Source organism: Sphaerodactylus townsendi, linkage group LG10 (genome assembly GCF_021028975.2).
Source record: "Sphaerodactylus townsendi isolate TG3544 linkage group LG10, MPM_Stown_v2.3, whole genome shotgun sequence".
Lineage (NCBI taxonomy): Eukaryota > Metazoa > Chordata > Lepidosauria > Squamata > Sphaerodactylidae > Sphaerodactylus > Sphaerodactylus townsendi.
In genome coordinates, this window is record NC_059434.1 from 22338233 (window position 1) to 22359044 (window position 20812).

General features: G+C 43.2%; 1 protein-coding gene across 1 annotated transcript; it reads right to left on the reverse strand.

Moving 5' to 3' along the window:
- Positions 1-14745: 14745 nt before the first annotated feature.
- On the reverse strand, positions 14746-20812 carry COMMD8 (COMM domain containing 8). The gene is made up of 5 exons (XM_048509504.1): positions 20600-20812; positions 18674-18829; positions 16583-16735; positions 15917-16072; positions 14746-15208 (listed from the first exon to the last, which is right to left on the reverse strand). Exons 1-5 carry the CDS (start codon positions 20639-20641, stop codon positions 15188-15190), a joined length of 528 nt encoding a protein of 175 aa, XP_048365461.1. The 5' UTR covers positions 20642-20812; the 3' UTR covers positions 14746-15187.

The following is a 20812-nucleotide window of genomic DNA, read 5'->3' on the forward strand; positions in this document are numbered from 1 at the left end:
AAGTAGCAGGGCTGATGGGAATTGTAGTTCCTGAACATTTGGAGGGCCATAGTTTGAAGACCCCTGGTTTAGAGAATGTTCTGCTGAAGTGATGGGGGAAAGGGGAAAGGATGGGCTCTTCTCTTGCCTGTCCTGCCCCCCCCCCCAATTCCCACTGCTTTAAAACTGGGGCCTGTATTATGCTTGACTTAGCCAAAGGTCAAAAGTAGACCTGTCTGCTCATTTGATGAGGTGGGCTTCCCCAAAGACCCTGATTGTACATTTGGAGAAGGGTGGGAGAGACGAGAATGGAGGGCATCTTCACATGTGCTATGTGCCATCAAATTACTTCTGATTTATGAATGAATGACCGCCAAAACATCTTCTCATTAACACCCTTGCTTAGATTTTGCAAACAGGGGGTTGTGGCTTCCTTTATTGAGTAAATCCATCTCATAGTGGGTCTTCCTCCGTTCCTGATATTTTCAGTGTTTCTTAGGATTATTCTTTTTTCCAGTGACTAAATTACAATAGCTTCAGTTTAGCCATTTTGCTTCTAGCAGCATAATCTTACCCTATATATTGTCGAAGGCTTTCACAGCCGGATTCAACTGGTTGTTGGGGTTTTCCAGGCTGTGTGGCCGTGGTCTGGTAGATCTTCTTCTTCTTGCTTTTGCAAAGTCCTTGAAAAGATAGAATGAGGGATCCATTCCCTGCCACTTTGACCTTATTTACTTAACTGCCAATTTCCTATTTTGCCTTAGTTACATCAGGAAACAATCAAAAGATATATGTAGTAATTCCATTCCTGATGCTAAACCAATATAGCTGAGGTTGGTACCGTTACAGGGTGGAAACGCTGCACTTTATGCCCTGTGGAACAAAAACAAGATATAAATGTAGCACACAGATAGATGTTTTTCACCATAAGTCACTTGATAGTCTAGTATATGAGACTTTTTAACTTTTTAATTGACAGAATCAGCTTTTTAGAAACTATTTCCCATCCATGAGGGAGATGGAACTAGTTCACCCAACAGCCATACTAGCAAAAATGTACCCATAATACAATAGTGATCTCATGTATGTATGTATGTATGTATGTATGTATGTATGTATGTATGTATGTATTTATTTATTTATTTATTTATTTATTTATTGTTTCGTTTTCTATACCACCCTATTCCCAGAGGACTCAGGGCGGTGTACAACATAAAACCTACTACAACCAAACAGGGAGCATGATTAATAAATTACAAATATACAGGCTCCATCCATTTAAAATATTGCTAAATCCCTTTAAAAACAGCAGATTAATATAAAGAACAAAAGTTTACGATAAAAAGACGTCCAGCGAAACCCAGATTTAAAACCTTCTCCAAGAGTGGGAGAACGGCAGTCCCCTTAGGAGCGAGGGGGCACCTCATTCAGCGGTTGGTTACTCCAAAGGCCCAGTAGAACAACTTGGTCTTACAGGCCCTGTGGAATTCACTCAAATCCCGCAGGGCCCAGACAGCTGGTAGAAGAGTGTTCCACCAGGCTGGGGCCAGAGCCGTGAAGGCCTTGGCCCGTGTGGAGGCCAGCTGCATCATTGAGGGGCCGGGGACCACCAGCAAATTGGCCTCTCTTGAGCGCAGAGGCCGAGCAGGGACATATGGGGTAATGCGGTCCCAAAAGGTACGAGGGTCCCAGGCCCAGGTACGAGGGTCCCACACCCAACAAGTTTGTAATGATGTATGACATGAGGTAAAGTCTTGAACATTCACATGCACATATCATCAGTTCCCTCTGTCTTTTCATTTTTTTTAATTAGAAAGGGAGAGTAGAACTGTATATACATTTACTACAATATATGTGCAAACATTCTTTGGTCATCTATGACACATTACGTGCGGTGATGATAAAGTTCCCAAAAGTGATTTTGTCATACCGCTTAGGATTTTGGTACGCTGTTTGAAAGCACCCTCTGGTGGCAAGAGCAAGCCATGTCAGTATAAATACTAGGATTATGAAGTCAAGCCGGTTTCTGGGGGTAGCTGTGTTGGTCTGCAGTAGAACAGTTTGATTTGAATTCTGTAGCACCTTAGTGACATACAAGAATCCAGCCGATGTGCTTTCTTTTAGTCCCTAAATCAATCTTCCAATCTTTTGCTCTTAGTATGCATGTTTACAGTATGTAACCAATGAGAGTTCTTATGTTCTTAAGAAAGTTTTCTGGGGAACTAGCCCATTGAGTAAACTTCAGAGGGAATCAAAGATCTTTTCAGGATTGCACTGCTTGTCACCAAGAAGATGACCAAAATGGCAATGGAATTAAAATTAGGAAAGTCCAGATGGAATTAATAATATCCTCTGACTCTCTTATACTACTCATGAGTACTTCTCTAAAAACCTGCAGAAATGCAGGGAAAAGAAAGAATTAATATGCTCACCACAGCAAGTAGGCAGGTTAAAAAAAAAACAGGCAGGGAAGTCATTAAATTGATCACCTCTGAAATTGAAGTAGTATGTTTTGAGCTATATCATTCAAGCTTTAAGGTAACTCCATCTTAGATATACGTAGTTGTGTGTAACTCCCATTGACTTCAATTGAATTTGTTTCCCAGTGTTTATTTAGGTATTTATGTCTTTTCTCTTCAGTAGAAACTCAAAGTTCCTTATAGCATTGTTTTCCCTGCCTCCATTTTGCCTTCACAATACCAATCCTATGAGGTAGATTAAGCTGAGAGAGAGTGACTGGCCCAAAGTTCACCCGGTGCACTTATTTGGCAGAGTGAAGATTCAAACCCTGGGCGTTTTCCCACTTACCTTCTGCCCTGCGCTACTGTAGGCAAGTAGTGCGGGGTCCCCCGACACTCCCCACTACAGGGACGGCGACAACACAGCCGCCCCGACGCTGCCGCTGTCGCGCCCCCTCAGCGCGCGTCATTCCTGGTGCTCTTCCAGAGAGCAGCGCGCGGCATAGGCGGGTCATGGCAAGTGGGGAAACGCCCCCTATTCTCTTTCCAACCTAAACAACACAGACTGTCTGAATTATATCATGGTAACTGAAACACCAATAACAGCAACTGTGAGCTCCTAACTGTGAAATCCTGGAAGACCTCCCTTGTACTGGGTCCCATATGTTCAGTTTCACATGTAAGCATGGTCACTGATCTTCCTGGGAGCAGCGTTTACATCCCAGGCATTTACAGCGTTTACAGTGTTTACATCCCAGGCATCGGTAATCTAAGGAAGACTCTGATGACATGTTAATATTACATGTACAGCTGAATGGCAACCCAGTACTGTACATCACACAAAACAAGTGACATAATGCCCGGATAATACCCAGCGTCCTCTTGAATTGGGTTCAGAACAAAACAGATACTCTTTTGGAATTTATCTACAATATATGTAGTTTTAATGGTCAGCTGCTTATTAGAGGATTGCCAAGATGGAATACCTTTCTACATAATTTAGGCAGCAATCTTATGCATACCTGCTCGGAAATAAAGCCCCACTGAATTCAGTAGTCCTTACTTCCAAGTAATTACGTATAGAACCAGGTTTCCCTTAACGAGGTTAACGAGGTTCCCTTAACAAAACGGATTAAATTCTGCTTAAGAAACAAACCGAGAATTTTTCACTCATGTTGCTTCTGTGGAAGTTTATCGTTGCAGCTGAGTCTATTTGCAATAGAATAAATATCCCTTGTATTAAAAATTTCCAGCAGACCATTTGTCCCCACTGTGATGGTCACACTAGACACAACTCATAACATCCACAATCATTTTTTAAGGCTAAAAGCAGCTACAGGGTTTGAGCCTGGGTGATATTCAAATCAGGTTACATTGCTGAGAGAAGGCAGAATGCCACATCCATTACTTAAAACTTTCCCCCTTCAATGGAACACATTTAGTACTTTTATATTTTTACCTCTGTGGAGGAAACAGCAGCTTGGGAGAAAACCAGACCAGGAAAATGGGTAAGCCCATCTTCTAAGCCAAACAAACTAGTGCTCCCCATGGCTGTTTTTAGACTTTTTAAAAAAAAGAGGAGGGGGGGGGATACAGAGCAGAGATCTTTTCAATCCCGACCGTGGAAAAAGCCCAAGCTAGGAAAATGGAGCATTGCTTTGCTCTTGGACTAGTTACGAACTTTGAAAAAGCAACACATACACACAGAGGTAATTTGGTATTGTGATGTCTAAATTAGAGATTTTGATTACATGACTTGGATGTTTATGTAGCCAAGAAACTCATGACCTACCACTTACCTATCAAAACCCACCCTGACCACCAGATGCTTCTTCCACTACAACCGAAACTTTTTTCAAAGCGCTTCCTTTGACACTACAAATTATCTCACCAAGCCCTTTTTAATGGATTTTCCTTCCGTCATCCTGATGCAACTCGGAACAGAAATACTTTTATAGTCTCTCTTTTCTATTGACCAGTTCAAATATCCACCTAAAAATCTTAGCCACACGAATAACTCAAGTGCCAAAGGAGAAGTAGAATTTTCAGCTGTTTTCTAAAGCAGCACTTGTCCAGAGAGAATTTACTCACCTTGTGCCTTCCTATGTGTTCACTCCTGAATCCTTGAATAGAATCTACAAAAACAACACACTCATAGAAGTGCCTTGCTCACGGACTACTTGATTAAAATTCCCACTGAATTTAGCTGTCTTTTAAGATTATGAAATGCAGTCCATAAAGGCAGCAATGGATGCCTAAGTGGTTTTTTAGATCTTTCGATCAAAATAGATTCTGAAATATTTAATATTATGCTTTTAAAAAGCTAATTTACTGCCCAGTGTATCAGTTTGAAGAGGGTGTGGGAAGATAGTACAGGACAGACTCACTAAGTATAGCTCCAGATGAAATTATATAATAACAAACTTCTTTGTATTAATGTTCATAAAACTTTGCTTGTATTTCAATTCCAGAACTGTGGTTCTGCGTATGCTTTGTTTCCAAAAAGCTCATGCATTTCAAAGGGCTTAAACTGAAGTAACTCAGCATAGGATTACCACTGCCAACACTGTTCAGCTTCTGAGAGTCGAGATTGGGCTAGGCTGAGCCATCCAAGTCAGGGTTGTCTGAAGTTACATGGGCTTTAAGAAGGCCAATCAGAATTTACTTCTCTTATTTCTTCAATCCAGGGGCGTAACGAGGCAGCCCTGGGCAAACTGTAGCCCTGGGCAAAACCTGAGTTGGATGCCCCCCCCCCCCCAATGGGCGGCCACTCCACCACTACCAAATTTTTTTTGCACCAGGACATTGGTGCCTGCAGGGTTCTTTGCTAAGGAGATGGGGCTACTCTTTGAGGGTCCATAACTTTGGACCCCCTGAACCAAACTTGGGGGGTGCCATCATGATAGTCTCCAGATGATACCCTGAAATTTTGGTGCCGATACATCCAAAAATGCACCCCCTGCAGGAACATCCCAGAAATTTGCCCAATAATCTTTGTTCTGCATTGAGTTTTCTGCATTGCTGTCAATGGGGGTTGCAGGCTGTGGGGGGGCACATTTATGAAGGCACAGTCTCAAAACTTTCGGGGTCTCATCAGGAGACTGCCCTAATGATGTTACCCCAAGTTTGGTGCAGTTTAGTTCAGGGGGGCAAAAGTTGTGCCATGACCCTCAAAGCTGTAGCCCCCATCTCCTGTCAACTCCCATTGGAAACAATGGGGATAGGGAACCTTTGGGAGTCCATACCTTTGGTCTCAACTCCTAGAACCAAACCCTGCCTCGCAAACTTGGGGGAATGGCACCTAAGGACAGTCCCCTGATGATACGCTGAAATTTTGGTGCCACTACTAGCCTAAAAACTGCGCCCCCTGCAGGCCAAAAATGGAAAACCACTAAAATACCCAAAAACGAACCCAGCATTTTGATGCCCCCCACAAGGTGATGCCCTGGGCAGCTGCCCACCTTGCCCAATGGGCATTACGCCAGTGCTTCAATCCATTGAGATCCCCATCTAAAGCCCATCAGGCGCACAAGTTTATTTTATCCATTTGCTGCCTTTGCTCCTAGAACTGAGGCCACTTCCAGAAAGTCTCATTGCCAGAAGGAAATCAAAGATGAAAAATTGGATCCTGCAAGATCTTTTCTGCTAACAGTAGACCCTTCCTCTGGCAGAAGGAGCTTTCTGCCCTTCTTCTGATGGAGGACAGCTCCAGCAGGGGAACAAATCTGCCAGATCTAACATAATTGTTCAATTCACCATGAGCTCTAGTTCGTTATTTGTCCAGTCAGAGATTAGCCAGCATGAATGGCTTGCCCTCAAAATTTCAAAAGACAGGCGGGGTATAAATCCAAACTCTTCTTCAGTAATACTCTCCCGTGGCAAAAGTGCCTACCCTGTCAGCATGTTAATTTCTTCTCTCTAGGTTTTTCCACATAGAATATTTAACATGTTTTGCAAACATTTTGAAAAGAACTGGGGAGGGGGGTTGTCTGCATAGCACAGAAAAATTAAGTATTTCAGGCAAAAACAGTTCTTTTTTAAAAAAAAAAACATGCTGTTGTATCTTCGAGCTACAGAGACTCGAGATCTGGGGCTTTGACAATTTGGACATCATGTCGACATGGCATCAAATATACCTCACAGAAAATTTTTTAAAATGGAAAAACGATACATTTGCATAATCCGTAGGCAATACTGAGTTTATTAGTGCACAACGATGACGGAAATGGCAGGCATCTGCGGTGCTAGATGAGAAAATGTCTGTAGGAAACTTCAGCAAATGGCAGACAGCACAGAGAATCACTGAGCTGGCAGAAAATGGTGGGCTGCAGCTGGTGGCAGAGAGACGAAAGTGAGAGTTTCAAAATGGAGGAGGAGAAATAAAACATTTCCTGATCTCCTCACAGCAAGCAGGAAACATTTTGAAACTTTTGGAGATGGGAGAAATCGCCAGTTTAGCAGATCCTAAATAAAATATTTTGAGCTGAAATAAAAACATTCTTAAAATGTTTGGGGGGAGGGGAAGCTGCGCAGAATTTCCCCCCAAAATCTTCTATTTCCGTCCCCAAGACGTTTTATTTGGGTTGTGTGGAATCAGCCACTCCCACCCACACGCTTACTCAATCCCTATTGTTGGATCCTCTTAATCGTGCTGCCATTTCTTATGTTATAGTTATTGCTGTCCTAGAGTTGAACAGCAAAAGCATGATGATGACAGCCAAATTAATCCATAGACCACAGGGGTCAAACTCGCCGCCCTCCAGATGTTATGGACTACAGTTCCCATCATCCCCTGCCAGCATGAGCAATTAGCATGTTGGCAGGAGATGATGGGAACTATAGTCCATAACATCTGGAGGGCGGCGAGTTTGACATTTATGCCATAGACTTTTTCCTGTGAAACAGGAAATCCCATTGCAAATGATTGCTATGGTGCATTGAGAGTATATTATCCAACATGTGTGAAAGCATAAATATGAGTGAGTGTTGCTCATCAGTAAGGCCCAAATGCATCCTTTGACCTACTTTTTATTCAAGCAAATGCCCACACATCTCAGGTTAGGAGAGGACTTCAAAGGCCAAAGACCTTATGAAATCAAATGAGATCAAATGTAACCCACACACGCAAACATATCCCTGTGGTTATCTCAAGACTCAGGCCGTTCCTTAAGATAAAATGAAAGCCCACCGAGGAGGCTGATAAGCATAGCCCCCAGGCATGCGTTCTGAAGCGGCGCTGCTGCATTTCAGCAGCGCGACCTGGCTGTCGCCCCCCTCCCTCAGGGAGGCCTCAGGCAGATCCTAAAAAAACCCTTTAAAGGGTTGTTTGAGAACAAGCGTCTTCCAGCAGTGCGAACAACACCGCCGGGAACCTTTATTTCCCTATCCCACTTACCTCTTTCAGCTGGCGTCCTGCTGGCCTCCTAAGTCCCTCCCTACGGTGTCCTCAGGCCCTGGAGGTCGGAGGAGGCAGCGATGAAAGCGAACTTAAGCCAACAGGGTGACATTTAACAAGTAAGAATGGAGTTGAGAAAGAAGAAGCGACTCCGTGCAGAGCATACCCTCTCCTATACTGACCTCTGCTGGGCCCTTCGCAGCAGGCGAGCGGAGCCCCTCCACCCTACGCCCGGCAGAATTCTTGCCGAAAGCGTGGGGGTGCCTCGGAAACCCATCTTGAGCTTGCCCTCAGTTTCAGAATTATTTTCCAGGTCTCAGTGCTTCTGTCTGTTGACCACATCTGGTTCTACAGACATTTAGCTGCTTATGCCACAGTGGGTCCTTGTTGAGTTTCCAGCTCTGGGTTGGAAAATTCTGGAAGATTTGGGGATGGAGCCTGGGGGAACGGAATTTGAAGAAGGGAAGAACAGCAGGCCATAAGGCTACAGAGTCCACCATCCAGAAAAGCCGTTTTGTCTCTGTAGTCTATAGATCAGTTGTAATCCCGGAAGATCTGCAAACTGAGCCTGAACTTTGGCAGCCTTAGGTCCTTGTCACCAGGCGCATAGTTGCAATGGGGACATCTGGGGCATCTTGTCCTGGGTGCCGCCATTGCAGTCATGTGAAAAGGTGAGGAACATGTCAGTGAAGCGTTTTGGGGGGTGGGGAGGAGTCTTGAGCAGTTCATGCCCCGGGCGCAGCTCCCCCTCCCTTCGTTACTGCTTGTCATCTAGATTCCATGTTGTTCCATGTTGCATTTTCGGATGTAAAACAATGGCTCTGTGCTAACATAGTTTCCGAACAGTCAGTAAATATCCCTTGGATGTTGCATAACACTCTGGTTTGAAATGAATACTAGCTAATTGGAAAAGGAAGCCAAGATAGAAGTCACCCTCTTGCAAAGGTAAGAAGTAGAACTGAAGGAGGAAAGAGTATCTTGAACTTGAACAATTTTGTCACTGTGACAGAAATTAAGCCTTTTTATCTAACTGTTTTACTGCCAATACATAACAATGGAGAACAACACAATTGTGTGGGCTGCACAAGTTGTGCTCCACCCAGCCAAAACTCAAGAACCTCTTAGGCCATAATGTATGGCCCATGGGTTGACAATCCCTCTATTTTTAAAGTTACAGGGGCAAAAGCTAAAAGCTAATTGAACTTTTGGTGGATGGCTATGGGAGGGGGGACTACTTTCAGCTTGATGGTCACAAGTTGAACAGACCTGTCATAAGAGTATGATGAGGGGACTTGACCTCTTCACTGTGGCTTTTCTGTGTCCATTAAGAAGCAAGTGCCTTCCAACAACAAATCAACCTGGTTGCAGCTTCCAAGTGATAAATAGCTTGGGCTACCATTGTACAGTACTTCTCAATATTCTTAAAAGACAGTAGTATGGACCATTGTCGGATGGATGGTTTGGCCGCTGTATTCACATCAAAGAGCAAAAGATGTGATTGTCCTAGGCAGAGGCCCAGCTCAACCATGGCAATATATCTGAATCCAGGGGCATACCACCCACAGGGACGTGTGGTGTCACACGTCCCCGGGCGCACACCATCTAATCACATGGGGGACCGGGCGCCCAGTGGCTTCCTCCATTCCCAGGCTGTGCTCGCCGGCTTAAAGCAGTAGACCTGGGTACCTCAGTGGCTTTTAGGTGGTAGACCCGGGTGCCGTTGCCAATCTCGCACTCCTCTGTGAGATTGGCAGATGGCTCAATCTCTCTCCCCCCTACCATGTATCTATGGGAAATGGAGCCCGGGGGGGGGGGGGGAGAGAAAACTCAGCTTTTGCCCAAGGCTCCATTTCCCCTAGATACGCCTCTGTCTGAATCTGAATTAGTCTAGCTTCATTCTGCAAGCTTCAGCCCCCCCAAGACCTTTATAATAATGGGTAACATTAATTGCTATGAGGATGAGCCTTTTTCCAAAGACTCATTGGTACAAACTGTTGCCACATGATATGGTAGTGTAGGTTTGGGCAATACTGTCCAAAAGAGGGATTTAGATAAATTGGGGGGGGGGGGGCAATACTGTCCAAAAGAGGGATTTAGATAAATTGTCCATAGTTGGGCAATACTGTCCAAAAGAGGGATTTAGATAAAATGGGGGGGGGGGTTGGGGGTGAGGTTGTAACATGATGTAGTCATCTAAGACCCCTTCCAGTAACAAAAGGAAATATGTCAGTATTTTTTCACTCTGAATCTAATAAAAAGATTGTTTTCTTCACACATTAAAAGACACCTGTCACCATGGCTCGGTTCCAGTTTCATGTGTATTTCAACAACGTTTTTTCATGAAACTTGGGCTATCGGCTATCAGTTAATATGACATAAAGCAATGTAAATCAAAAGCAAGGTTTCAAGTGTTCATTGTATAAGCACATCATTTTTTAAACCATTCCACTGACATACAGGATTTGTTCATTGGGTGCAGTTATGATTGTGGGGATCACTTTTAAATGTTTGTTTTCTGCAATGAAAGGAAAGATTTCTAAGACATAAACACGTGATTAACAGAACGCCAAGGGAGGACGAATTTTTTACAGTTAACTTTTCTACTTTGTATAAAGATATGCTGCATTTTCTGATTCCACTTCCTGATCCGTTGACGCAATTTGACTTTCTGTACATGCTTTCTACACATCTGAGGCCAACCTTTACAATGTGTATTTCATGTATCGTTTTTTTGTAAAGGCTTTTTATTTTCCTTTGCAGAAATTGTGTGTGTTTTGTGAGGGAAGGGAGGGGTTACGCATGCTTAACGGGTTTGCATAATGTAGCATTAGAATCTCTTGCCATCAACACAAATGTTCTAATATTTTTCCTAAGGTGTTGTTCTGTACTAGAGTGTACATTTTATATGTTTTTTTTTAAAAAAAAAGATCTGTAAAGCCCTCAATACTGTGATTATTTTCATATGCTGATACCATTGCTCTCGTGTTGGCCGACACCAAACTCCTCTGAAAGTTTTCCTGTGCAAACCCCTTTGTGCTTGGTGAGCTCATGTTCTTTTCAACAGGTACCATTTTAGATACCACTTTAGGAATGGGACAAAACGTTAACACAATTTTCACCTGAAAATATAAATGCTTAACAAAGTCGTGACCCCCCTGCCCCTTCTAATTTAACGTTTTAAGCAGGCATCCTTATTCTCAAAGCTAAATGAGGTTGCTGTGTAGTTCTGTAAACACTTTCCTGGGATTAAGCCCCGTAGCATGCACTTCAGTAGAAAGTAGATTTGCTTAGGATAAGCTATTTAGGTGCTGGATTTCTGCCTTTAGTAGATTTCTAGTATAAACCCATCTATTTCATTTCTAACACCCATAGGCTCATTCCGCACATGCAGAATAATGCACTTTCAAACTGCTTTCAATGCTCTTTGAAGCCGTGCGGAATGGCAAAATCCACTTGCAAAAAGTTGTGAAAGTGGTTTGAAAATGCATTATTTTGCATGTGCAGAAGGGGCCATAGAAGCAATATATGCCATGTAAAGAAGCAATGAGTTGGCTGGAGGCATACTCCTGAGAAATAGTCACAGTCAGAAAGACAGGGAGGGAAAACACAGACATATACTGGTGGCATCGACAGTCGGTGCTGGAGATCATGCTTTAAACCTTTCAGCCTCTATGAAGGCAAATGACTCACTGTTTTCACTTAATATTTTTTTTATTTAGTCCACAAACCACCAGTCATGGCAAAACTTCATAGCAACCTGTGGCACGATACATCCTCTGGAAGAGAAATCAGGCATTTAAATAACCTTGCATGGATATGAATTTGGATTCAAGAAGTGCATTTTAATATCCTCGAGATAGAATAAAAGTCATGGCTTGAAAGAAGTTAGCTGGATCTCTTCCTTGCCCTTCACACATTGATCCTTTACCATAAAAAAAGGATATGTATTTATTATCATTCATGAATCACGCTTTGCCATGTTTTCTACTGGTATGCTGACCAACCCCCAATTGGCAAACCACACAACACCTTACAAAATAATCCGAATACAGGCAAGTAGGGGTTCCTGGAGATATTATTTGCGATTTATCATTGTTTATTTACAAAATGATCCTAAATTATGTTTGACTTTGGGTGAATACAGACTCTTCTAAATCATCCACTCAACAGTTCTAGAAGTCAGGTTAATAAAAAGTGGCTTGCTCAGGGAGCAGAGATTTTGTGTACCAGCTATCATAACAGAAGCCAAGGCTTACCACATTTTATTCCACAGTATCCAGTAAGCTTAGTATATGGTATGATATGGAATTATCAGATTAGGATCTGGCAAACTGGGGTTTGAATTCCCTCTGCCATGGAAGCTTGCTGAGTAACCTTGAGCCAGTCACACTCTCAGCCTAACCTACCTCACAGGGTGGTTGTTGTGAGGATAAAATGGAAAAGGGGGAGACAATGATGCTGTAAGTCCCATTAGAAAGAAAAGCAGGAGAGACATATCTAATCAATAAATAAATCACATTTGCTTTATAGCAAGAATGGCCAAGTAGTATTGTACAAGTGCAGAATAAACAAAAATATAAATATTTAAGATGGCACAAAACTGTATCCTGCTCATCTAACATGCAAACCATTCTTCTGTTGGTCATTCTCAATTCTGTGCCTTTGTTCACCCGCATAATGTATCAATGCTTTTCAGGTACAGAGATACAGCTAAGTGTTCTTCAAAATGCAAAAGAAACTGTTACAGAAACTATCTTGCGTTATAAGCACCATTTTAACTGATATGCCATTTTGTTTGCCTGCCCATTCACTCCTACCTGTGATTGATAATTACTCAACTAGAGAAGCTGTATGTTTTAGGAAACAAACAATGCCATGAACTTTGGAAGCATTTGATAAGAGAAATGTTAATTATTGCTGTACTGGGAAAAATGCTGGTCTTCTCTTTTCAATACCCACCTTTTCCTTTCAAAACTTCCCTGTTAATGCTGCAGAAAATGGCTGGTAAAAAACAAGATGATAACAAAAGAAAAAAGTAGCATTATCTCACTTTACCATTGGACCATTTTTCATAGCTGCTGAAAGTGTAATTAAATGTAAATGTTAGCTGATCTATTCCTAGCTACCAAATAAACTTTTTTTAAAAAAAAGGAATTTCCATATTACAGACTTTTATTTCATACACATTTAAAAATATCAGATCTCCAGTTGTACATGAATTGAAACCGCGAACACTTTGTTTATTTCCAAGAATTTGCCTGAAATGTGGGTTTTGAATATGTTTGTCTACATAAAGCTAGGACCATCAGTATGAAAAAGGATATTGCTGCTTCATTTCCCTTATCATAGAGACATTTTAAGCTTTTGAAAAGTACTCAAACTTATTAGTGCTGAAGCACTAACATTCAAGATCAACAAATCACTGCAATAGAGAAGGACAGAAAAGAGCTTTTGTACATTGGCCTCAAATACTTTCTTTAAAGTTATATATGACACAACAATTATTATACAAACAAAAATCTGTTGTTGACTACTGTGGACTCAAACAGTGAACACACTTAAGATTGTTTCGCCAGACACAGTGTGTAACAGACTTCTCTCTGGGATACACCTCTGAAGATGCCAGCCACAGATGCAGGCGAAATGTTAGGAACAAGATCCACCAGACCAGGGGTAGGGAACCTTTAACACTCAAAGAGCCATTTGGACCCGTTTTCCACGGGAAAAGAAAACACTTGGAGCCGCAAATAATTTTTGTCATTTAAAATAAAGATAACACTGTATATACTGGGTTTTTTTACCTTTTACTCCACTCATTCTGAGAAGCGCATGGATGCACCTTCCCTGCTGCCTGCAGGGGGCAAGGATGGGGCCAGTGGCTTACAGCGCTTGCTGGCCGGAAAGCACCAGCCCACTTTCGAGCGGGGTGAGGCGGGAAGGAAGCCGTGGCACTGCCCAGCCAGCCATGGGCGAAGTGAGATAGCGCCTGCCCTGCTGCAGAGGAGCAAGGATGAAGCCGGTAACCGACCTCACTGTCTGCCAGGAAAGCGCCACTCCACTCCAACGGGGCGGGAAAGAGGGGAAGCCTAAAGTATTGGCCCAGCCATGGGCAATTGGTGCGCCTGCCCTGCTGCCTGCAGGGCGGGCAAGGATGAAGCCGGCGGCTCGGCCTTGCCGTCCGCCAGGAAAAGCACCGCCCACCCCAGCAGGCGGGCAAGAAGTGAAAGCCCACGCTTGCCGCCTTGACGGTGGTGCACCGCCGCAATTGCTGCACTGCAGGGCGGAGGAACGAGATGAAAGCCGGCAGCTTGGCTCGTGGAGCCGCAGTGCAAGGGCAGAAGAGCTGCAGGTTCCCTACCCCTGCACCAGACCATGGCCAAACAGCCCAGAAAACCCACCACAACCACTTAAGATTCTTGCCAAGCAATCATCTTGATAGTTGTCAACTAAACTATATTCCAACAAAGACAGTAAAGTTATGTAGATTTCAGCTCTCCAAGAACAATTTTGTTTCCCCTTCATAGTCCATGAGACAAGCTCAACTTAATAAAAACCAACCCAGCTCACACACAGAGATAAAGGCAAACACAGAGAGGCCAATCACAAGTTGAAAAGAGGTGGAATGTTTGTCACTGCCTATTGATGATGGCAAAATACCTTTACGAATATGATATACACACCCAAGCTTCAACTAACTTATTATGTTCAATTCAATAGGCATTTTACTGATCTTTAAGCTTTTTATGGTTTCACGTCTTTTGTTGCCAGACAGGCAACCGTTTGTTTATTCTGTGTAGGATTGCTGCATTGCCATCAAAAATCTGCTTGGCTCTGGGAGCCCCCTCTATCTTGCCACTTACAATTCGACACGATTATCTGAAGCCGTGTTTGACTGCATTTAGCACAAGAAACTCATTTCCGGTGCAGTTTATTGGCTTTTTTCTATGAAAACTGTCTTGCAGCCCTGATCCATAATTTACACATATACACGTTGGGCAAAACAGACAAGGGCTGTTCACATTTAACTTTTGTCTTCTTGCGCCACCAGCAGGCAGCAACGTGGTCAATATATGTCCAGGGTCTCCAATTAGCTTTTAAACTTGGTACTGGAGACTTCTTGCAGATGCTACAGCACAGTCTCAAAGGTGGGTTTCAGCGGCCATAAATTAGCTCTAATGCACTTTTCGTTTACTGTGGTTCAGTGAAGATCAGGAGTGAGACTCTCGGCAAGAGTTTAATAGAGCTCTTGGCCTCCCATCACTTTTATGTGTAGACTTCAAAAAGCACCAAGCCTTGAACTCTGTGGAATGCAGGCTGATTTCTTCATCACTGAAAAGCATCCAGACAGTTCCAATCATTTCAACTGCAGGACAACCTTCAAGGGGGGGAAAATGAAAACGGTGAGAGCTCTGAGACCAATCAGAATGAGAAGATCAGTGTTCATAACCCTTTTAAAATGTTCCCTCCTCCTACAAATCTTATAAGACACAGACAGTTGAGAAGCAGGTATCCCAAAGCTCTCCAGGGAAGAAACAAAACCATGTAAAATTCCACCTGCATAATCCCACTTGAAACAACAAAACAGTCATGCCGAAGAAGGAAAAACAAACACACCAAGGGAATTAAATAATCACTTCAAACTGAAATAGTTGGATGTTCTTAATAAGTCTTATCACACTTGAATGAAGTGACACTGTCCATCCACGGAACGTGTCCTATCGCCTCACTTTAGGAGGCCCTCAATCACTGTGGTCCACAACGGATCCCTTCCCCCAGCTTCTTATCACTCTCATTGTGCAGTGACATGTGATAGATCCATGAAACAACATCAGTGGTGGCGAACCTTTGGCACTCCAGATGTTATGGACTACAATTCCCATCAGCCCCTGCCCGCATGGCCAATTGGCCATGCAGGCAGGGGCTGATGGGAATTGTAGTCCATAACATCTGGAGTGCCAAAGGTTCGCCACCACGGGTATAGGCTAAAGAACTTTTGCATTCAAGGCACTACTACTTGAGCCAATACAGGAACACTGGGGGGGGGGGGGCAGTTTCAGATTTAAAAACAAAACAGAATACATACTTTATTAGCAGCTTCCAGTGCACTGAGCAGGTTTTGTAGCTCTTCCTTGTTCATTTCTACAGAGTACTGCTTCGTGTCTCCACTCTCTGACACATCCAGATCAAGATTCAGAAGCGGTATTTGCAGCAAGGAGAGCTTATCGCTAGACAGGGCAAGCTGAAGGGCAGAATAAAGCAAATTCAGATCCAATCCAAAGCAGTCCTGTATGAACCTCATTTGAACTGATACTATAAAGCTACCAATAGTGGTCTTCTTCACAGTGGCCCCTTCGGCCACATGTAAATGACAGCAAACAAGCAGTTTGGAGTAGCTGAGCTTCTTTGTGGACTGAATCTATTCTCTTCAGGCCCATAACCACCTCTGTTTGACCAATTAACTGATCAGGATAGCCCACCTAAAGGTACTTTGGGGGTTAAACTTATGGTGCAATACTTCTGCAGGTTCTGACTGATCCATGTTTAGCGTTAGGTCAAGTAAGTTGGCCACTGTAGATCTAAACAAAAAGCATGTGCTGTTCTCATGTAATATGAGTACAGGGCAGAAACTTCTGTTCAGACACAGTGCATCCAGCTGGCTGGCCACAGTCTTCATTCCTTGGGCACCCAAGCTCTGCATATTTTTTCTAGGAAATTCTTACTTGGCTACAAACACAAGCACTCCTCTCACCTTTAGCTGCCAGTCAAAATCCTGCAGATGTGCAGAAGAGATGGCATTCGTTCTCTGAATCAGGGCATCCCTGATATCGGGCTTTCTACCTTTCAAGCAAGTCACTACAGCTCTTTGAGAATCAAAACTCAGCTCACTCAGCTGCTGAAGAGCCTAGAAACAAGAGGAAAAGAATTGTGCCATTTTAAAAAGCTGAGGCATTTGTAAGAAAAAAAGATCCAAAGGGGAAACAGGGATACCTAGATGCTACTTCTTCAGTTCATTACTCTCAGCCTTGTCTAAAATCACGGGTCACAGTCCTCCAGCCAAGGAATCCTGTGCGCACAAACCTCTGCATGGACAGAGTAACTCTTGAGTCCCCCAACAACCATGAAACAGCAACCAGCTGAGAAGAAGCAGCAGGCACAGATGTTCAAACGCTCTGCTCAAAACCCTCAGGTACCCAGCTGTACTCTTCAAAGCCAGCCTGAAAGAGGGAAATGCTGTGTGGCAGCTTGTGAAAAATAAGGCTAGACACAGCAGGGTATCTACCATCACAGGGCCTAACTTGCAGCTAGCAGGTTTGTTGCTCTAGTTCCTTAGGGGAGCTGTTTGCTCTGACTGCAAATGTCTGCATTCATCCCCTCCTCTCCACTGCCTCCTTCTCAAAGATTATTTGGAGATTCTGAGAATCTCTCACAAAGCAAGGAAGTATATGTACCTAGTTTCTGGGTGCAGAAGTATTAGAATCTGGTAAGTATCAGAGGCCCAAGTCAACAACAGTCAAATATTTTTCAATCCTGCTGGTTCACTATGTGTTCAGAACTCTCACTGAAATCTGTAGGGTTTCAAAAACCTAACAGTGGTTGTATGACACCCTGGCAACTTTGCACATCTGCTCTGGAAGTAGACCATGTCTTTTACCTGTCCCTCAATCATGCGATGTTTTAAACATTGAGAGTACTTAACAGGGAAAGACAAAAGGCACAAGCCACTTGATAGTTCTTCTCTAGTTCTTTTACACTTCATTTCTGAACAGCTTGCACACAGAGAGCTTTCACAGTGGATTGTGCCCAAACTGGATTTCCTAACACAGTAGCTTGGTTAATAGATGTCTCACAAACTCATTTAAATCCTCATTAAAAGAAAAAAATTGTGTAAACCCACCCAACTCAGTTTATATAGATAGTTGGCAGTAGTTCGAAGGAAATCTAACTCCCTTTAAAGATTTTAGAGTAGCCACAAGAACTAATCTTTAGGGAATAAAAATAAGCTACAGGAAATTAATGCAGCTTGGTTTGTATGTTTAAAAAGTATTTTCCAATTCCAGAATGCTCACTTCCATGGTAATTTCCAATAAACAATACATTTTACCAGTGGTGGGATCCAAAAATTTTAGTAACAGGTTCCCATGGTGGTGGGATTCAAACAGTGGCGTAGCGCCAATGGGGCTGGGCAGGGCACAATGGGGGCGGGGCATTAATAATTTCTCTGTTACTGTAAAAAAACTCTTACTGTAAAAAAAAAGTTCCTAATTTCCAGCTGGTATCTTTCTGTCCATAATTTAAACTCATTATAGCAAGTCCTATCGTCTACTGCCAACAGAAACAACTACTTCTGTAATTGACCGCCTGTCAAATACTTAATTTTATTTCTAGAAATCAAAAGGAGGATACTTTCCTTAAACAAGGAACTTTACCATATTTCTAAAACATGTTTTTAAAACAGCCCAACAGGGAGAATGATCCCGTTTTCTACCTTCGCTAACCAGCCACATAGGAAACAACAGGACTTTATGATTTTTGGACCTAATGGAATTTCTAACGGAAAAGCAGACCCAATTAGTAACCCCCTCTCAGCACACACAAATAATTAGTAACCCACTCTCAGGAACTGGTGAGAACCTGCTGGATCCCGCCTCTGCATTTTACACTGTAGATCATAACAGTAATCTAGACAATATATAAGCTTTGCACATTTACAAGTGAAACCCAACTCTCCAATCTGCACTGCATGCCTGTGGAAGATGCATTTCTTTCCTTATCTTTTTTTTTTGCTAACAGATTGGATAAGGGAGATGATAATCACATGTGTTTTTTTTACAGCTCACACCTCTTCATCGGAGAGATCTTTGCCAACTATGGATTTAAAATATGTGGCAACTTGTTCTAAAACGTCCATCCATTCTGTCAAATCCCAAACAGTGTTATAGTCTTGATAGCGAGGATATGCACGGCCACAGACGCCATCAACTACTTTATGGAGGAACTGGAGGAAACAAGAACAGACAAAGTTTAAGGGAGTTGGCATTTCCACTGATTTGTGTCACTGTAACAATAAAGCGGTCTATTTTTTAGCAGCAGTAAGGACAACAATGGAAGGTGGAATGGTATAGTATAGTCCAATCTCAGGAACAAAACTTGGTTGGGGGACCACCAAAGAAGACTCTGCAGAGGAAGGCAATGGCAAAATATCTCTGCTTCTCATTTGCCTTGAAAACCCCTTGCTGGGTTTACTGTGAGGCTGATTCTGTATGGGCCAAAAACAGCAGTGTGAAAACGTTGTGAAAATGGTGTAAAAGGGTTTAAAACAGTGTAAAAGGGTTTATTCTGTTTTCACACCATTTTCACACAGCTGTTTTTGGCCCATGCGGAATCAGCCTAAGTTTGTTATGGCTTGACAGCATATACATATGTAAACACACAACAATAGGAGACTGTAAAATTACATGTACTATTAAAACTCCCCATTGGATCTAGGGATATCACTACTTTAATATTGGACAGTTTTAAATTACTGCTTCCATTCTTCCCAAACCATGTACTCAGGAGAAAATAATTTTAAAATTAAAATACTTTATTCTGCAGAGCTGGACTGTAGCACAGTATTTAATAGAAAAGATGTCCAGCCTGGTGCAGTGTTTTGTTTGTTTGTATTTTTCATTCTTCTATATTGCCCCGCCCCCAAAGGGCTCTGGGCGGTGAACAACAAGATAAAACAAACCAGTGTTGGAGCAAATAAATAAATACAAGTTACAGTGAGATGGCTCCACTTAATTGTAACATTAAACCCAATTAGACAGTGCCTAATTAGACAGTATCAGACTAGGATATTGGTGGTGACAGTTCAAACTCCCATTCTGCCCTGAAAGTTTGCTGGGTGACTTTGGACCCATTACCCACTATCTCTCTAACTAACTGACCACTCAGGGCTGTTGTCCTGAAGATAAAATGAAGAAGAGAACATGACAGAAACTGCTTTGGGTCCCCACTGGAGAGAAAAGTGCTGCATAAACTTTTAAATATGGAGGCCACAAAAAGTGGCATTTAGGGACTGAGATCTTCAGGGATGCAAGTCTACTCTTCAAAGCTGCCATTTTCTCCAGAACTGCTCTCTATAGTCTAGAGATTATTTGTAATTCTTAGACAATTGCAGGCCCCCCCTGGAAGCTGGCACCCCTAAGCAAGGGAATGTCTGTGGTACAGGCACCGGAAAGATTGCCACTTCTAGGTTGGGAAATTTCTGGAGAGCTAAAGCTGAAGCACAGGGAAGGAGCTCAAAACAGAGTGCACTCTCCAAAGCAGCGATTTTCTCCACGGGAGCCTATCTCCGTAGTCCGGAAATCCTTTTTAATTCCCAGGCCCGTTGTGGAGGGGTGGCAATCTTAGAGCCATATACGAAACCTCCATGAACACAGGAAGTCTACCTTTTCAGCACCTAGTGGTGGGCACCAGCTCCCTGCTTGGGAGGCTGATTCCCAGAAAGTACAAGACAAAAAGGTGGTCCAGGTCGTGATCCCGGAAAGCCATTGTCATGGTTTGGCTCTGACCAACCCTGGAAAGGACAAAAGAAGGCAAATACCTTCTTCTTGAAACCAACAGTGAAGGAGGTCGTACTAGGGAGGCCTCTAGAAAGCAGTCCTCAGTTCACCCACCAACCCACTGCCAGACAGCTGCCCTTATCTTTCCCCTCACTGGGCAGGGGAAGGGGCAGCTTCCCCATTTTCTTCCCCCTCCACCACCCCTCACCACCCCTCACCTTCAACGTCTCCTCAGCCGGTAACTTTCCCAACTGCTCCATGCTTCCTGCTCCCCTTCTCCACCACTGGCAGGCCGTCAATCCCCCTATGAGGCGGAAGGCGTGGAAGATAGACACGTGGCTTTATCCATCTCCAGCCCGAAAAGCGAGAGAAGACCACTTCCGCCTTTGCCGCCCCTACAGCAGCGAGGAGGAAACAGAACGCATGCGCGA

What these genes read in the sequence shown, in the direction of transcription:
- COMMD8 (XM_048509504.1), bottom strand. Translation starts at nt 20,641, where the DNA reads ATGGAGCAGTTGGGAAAGTTACCGGCTGAGGAGACGTTGAAG. An exon ending in AAGATCTCTCCGATGAAGAG is followed by an intron (nt 16,736 to 18,673) that starts GTGTGAGCTGTA and finishes TCTTGTTTCTAG; the next exon opens with GCTCTTCAGCAGCTGAGTGA. An exon ending in ATTTTGACTGGCAGCTAAAG is followed by an intron (nt 16,073 to 16,582) that starts GTGAGAGGAGTG and finishes TCTGCCCTTCAG; the next exon opens with CTTGCCCTGTCTAGCGATAA.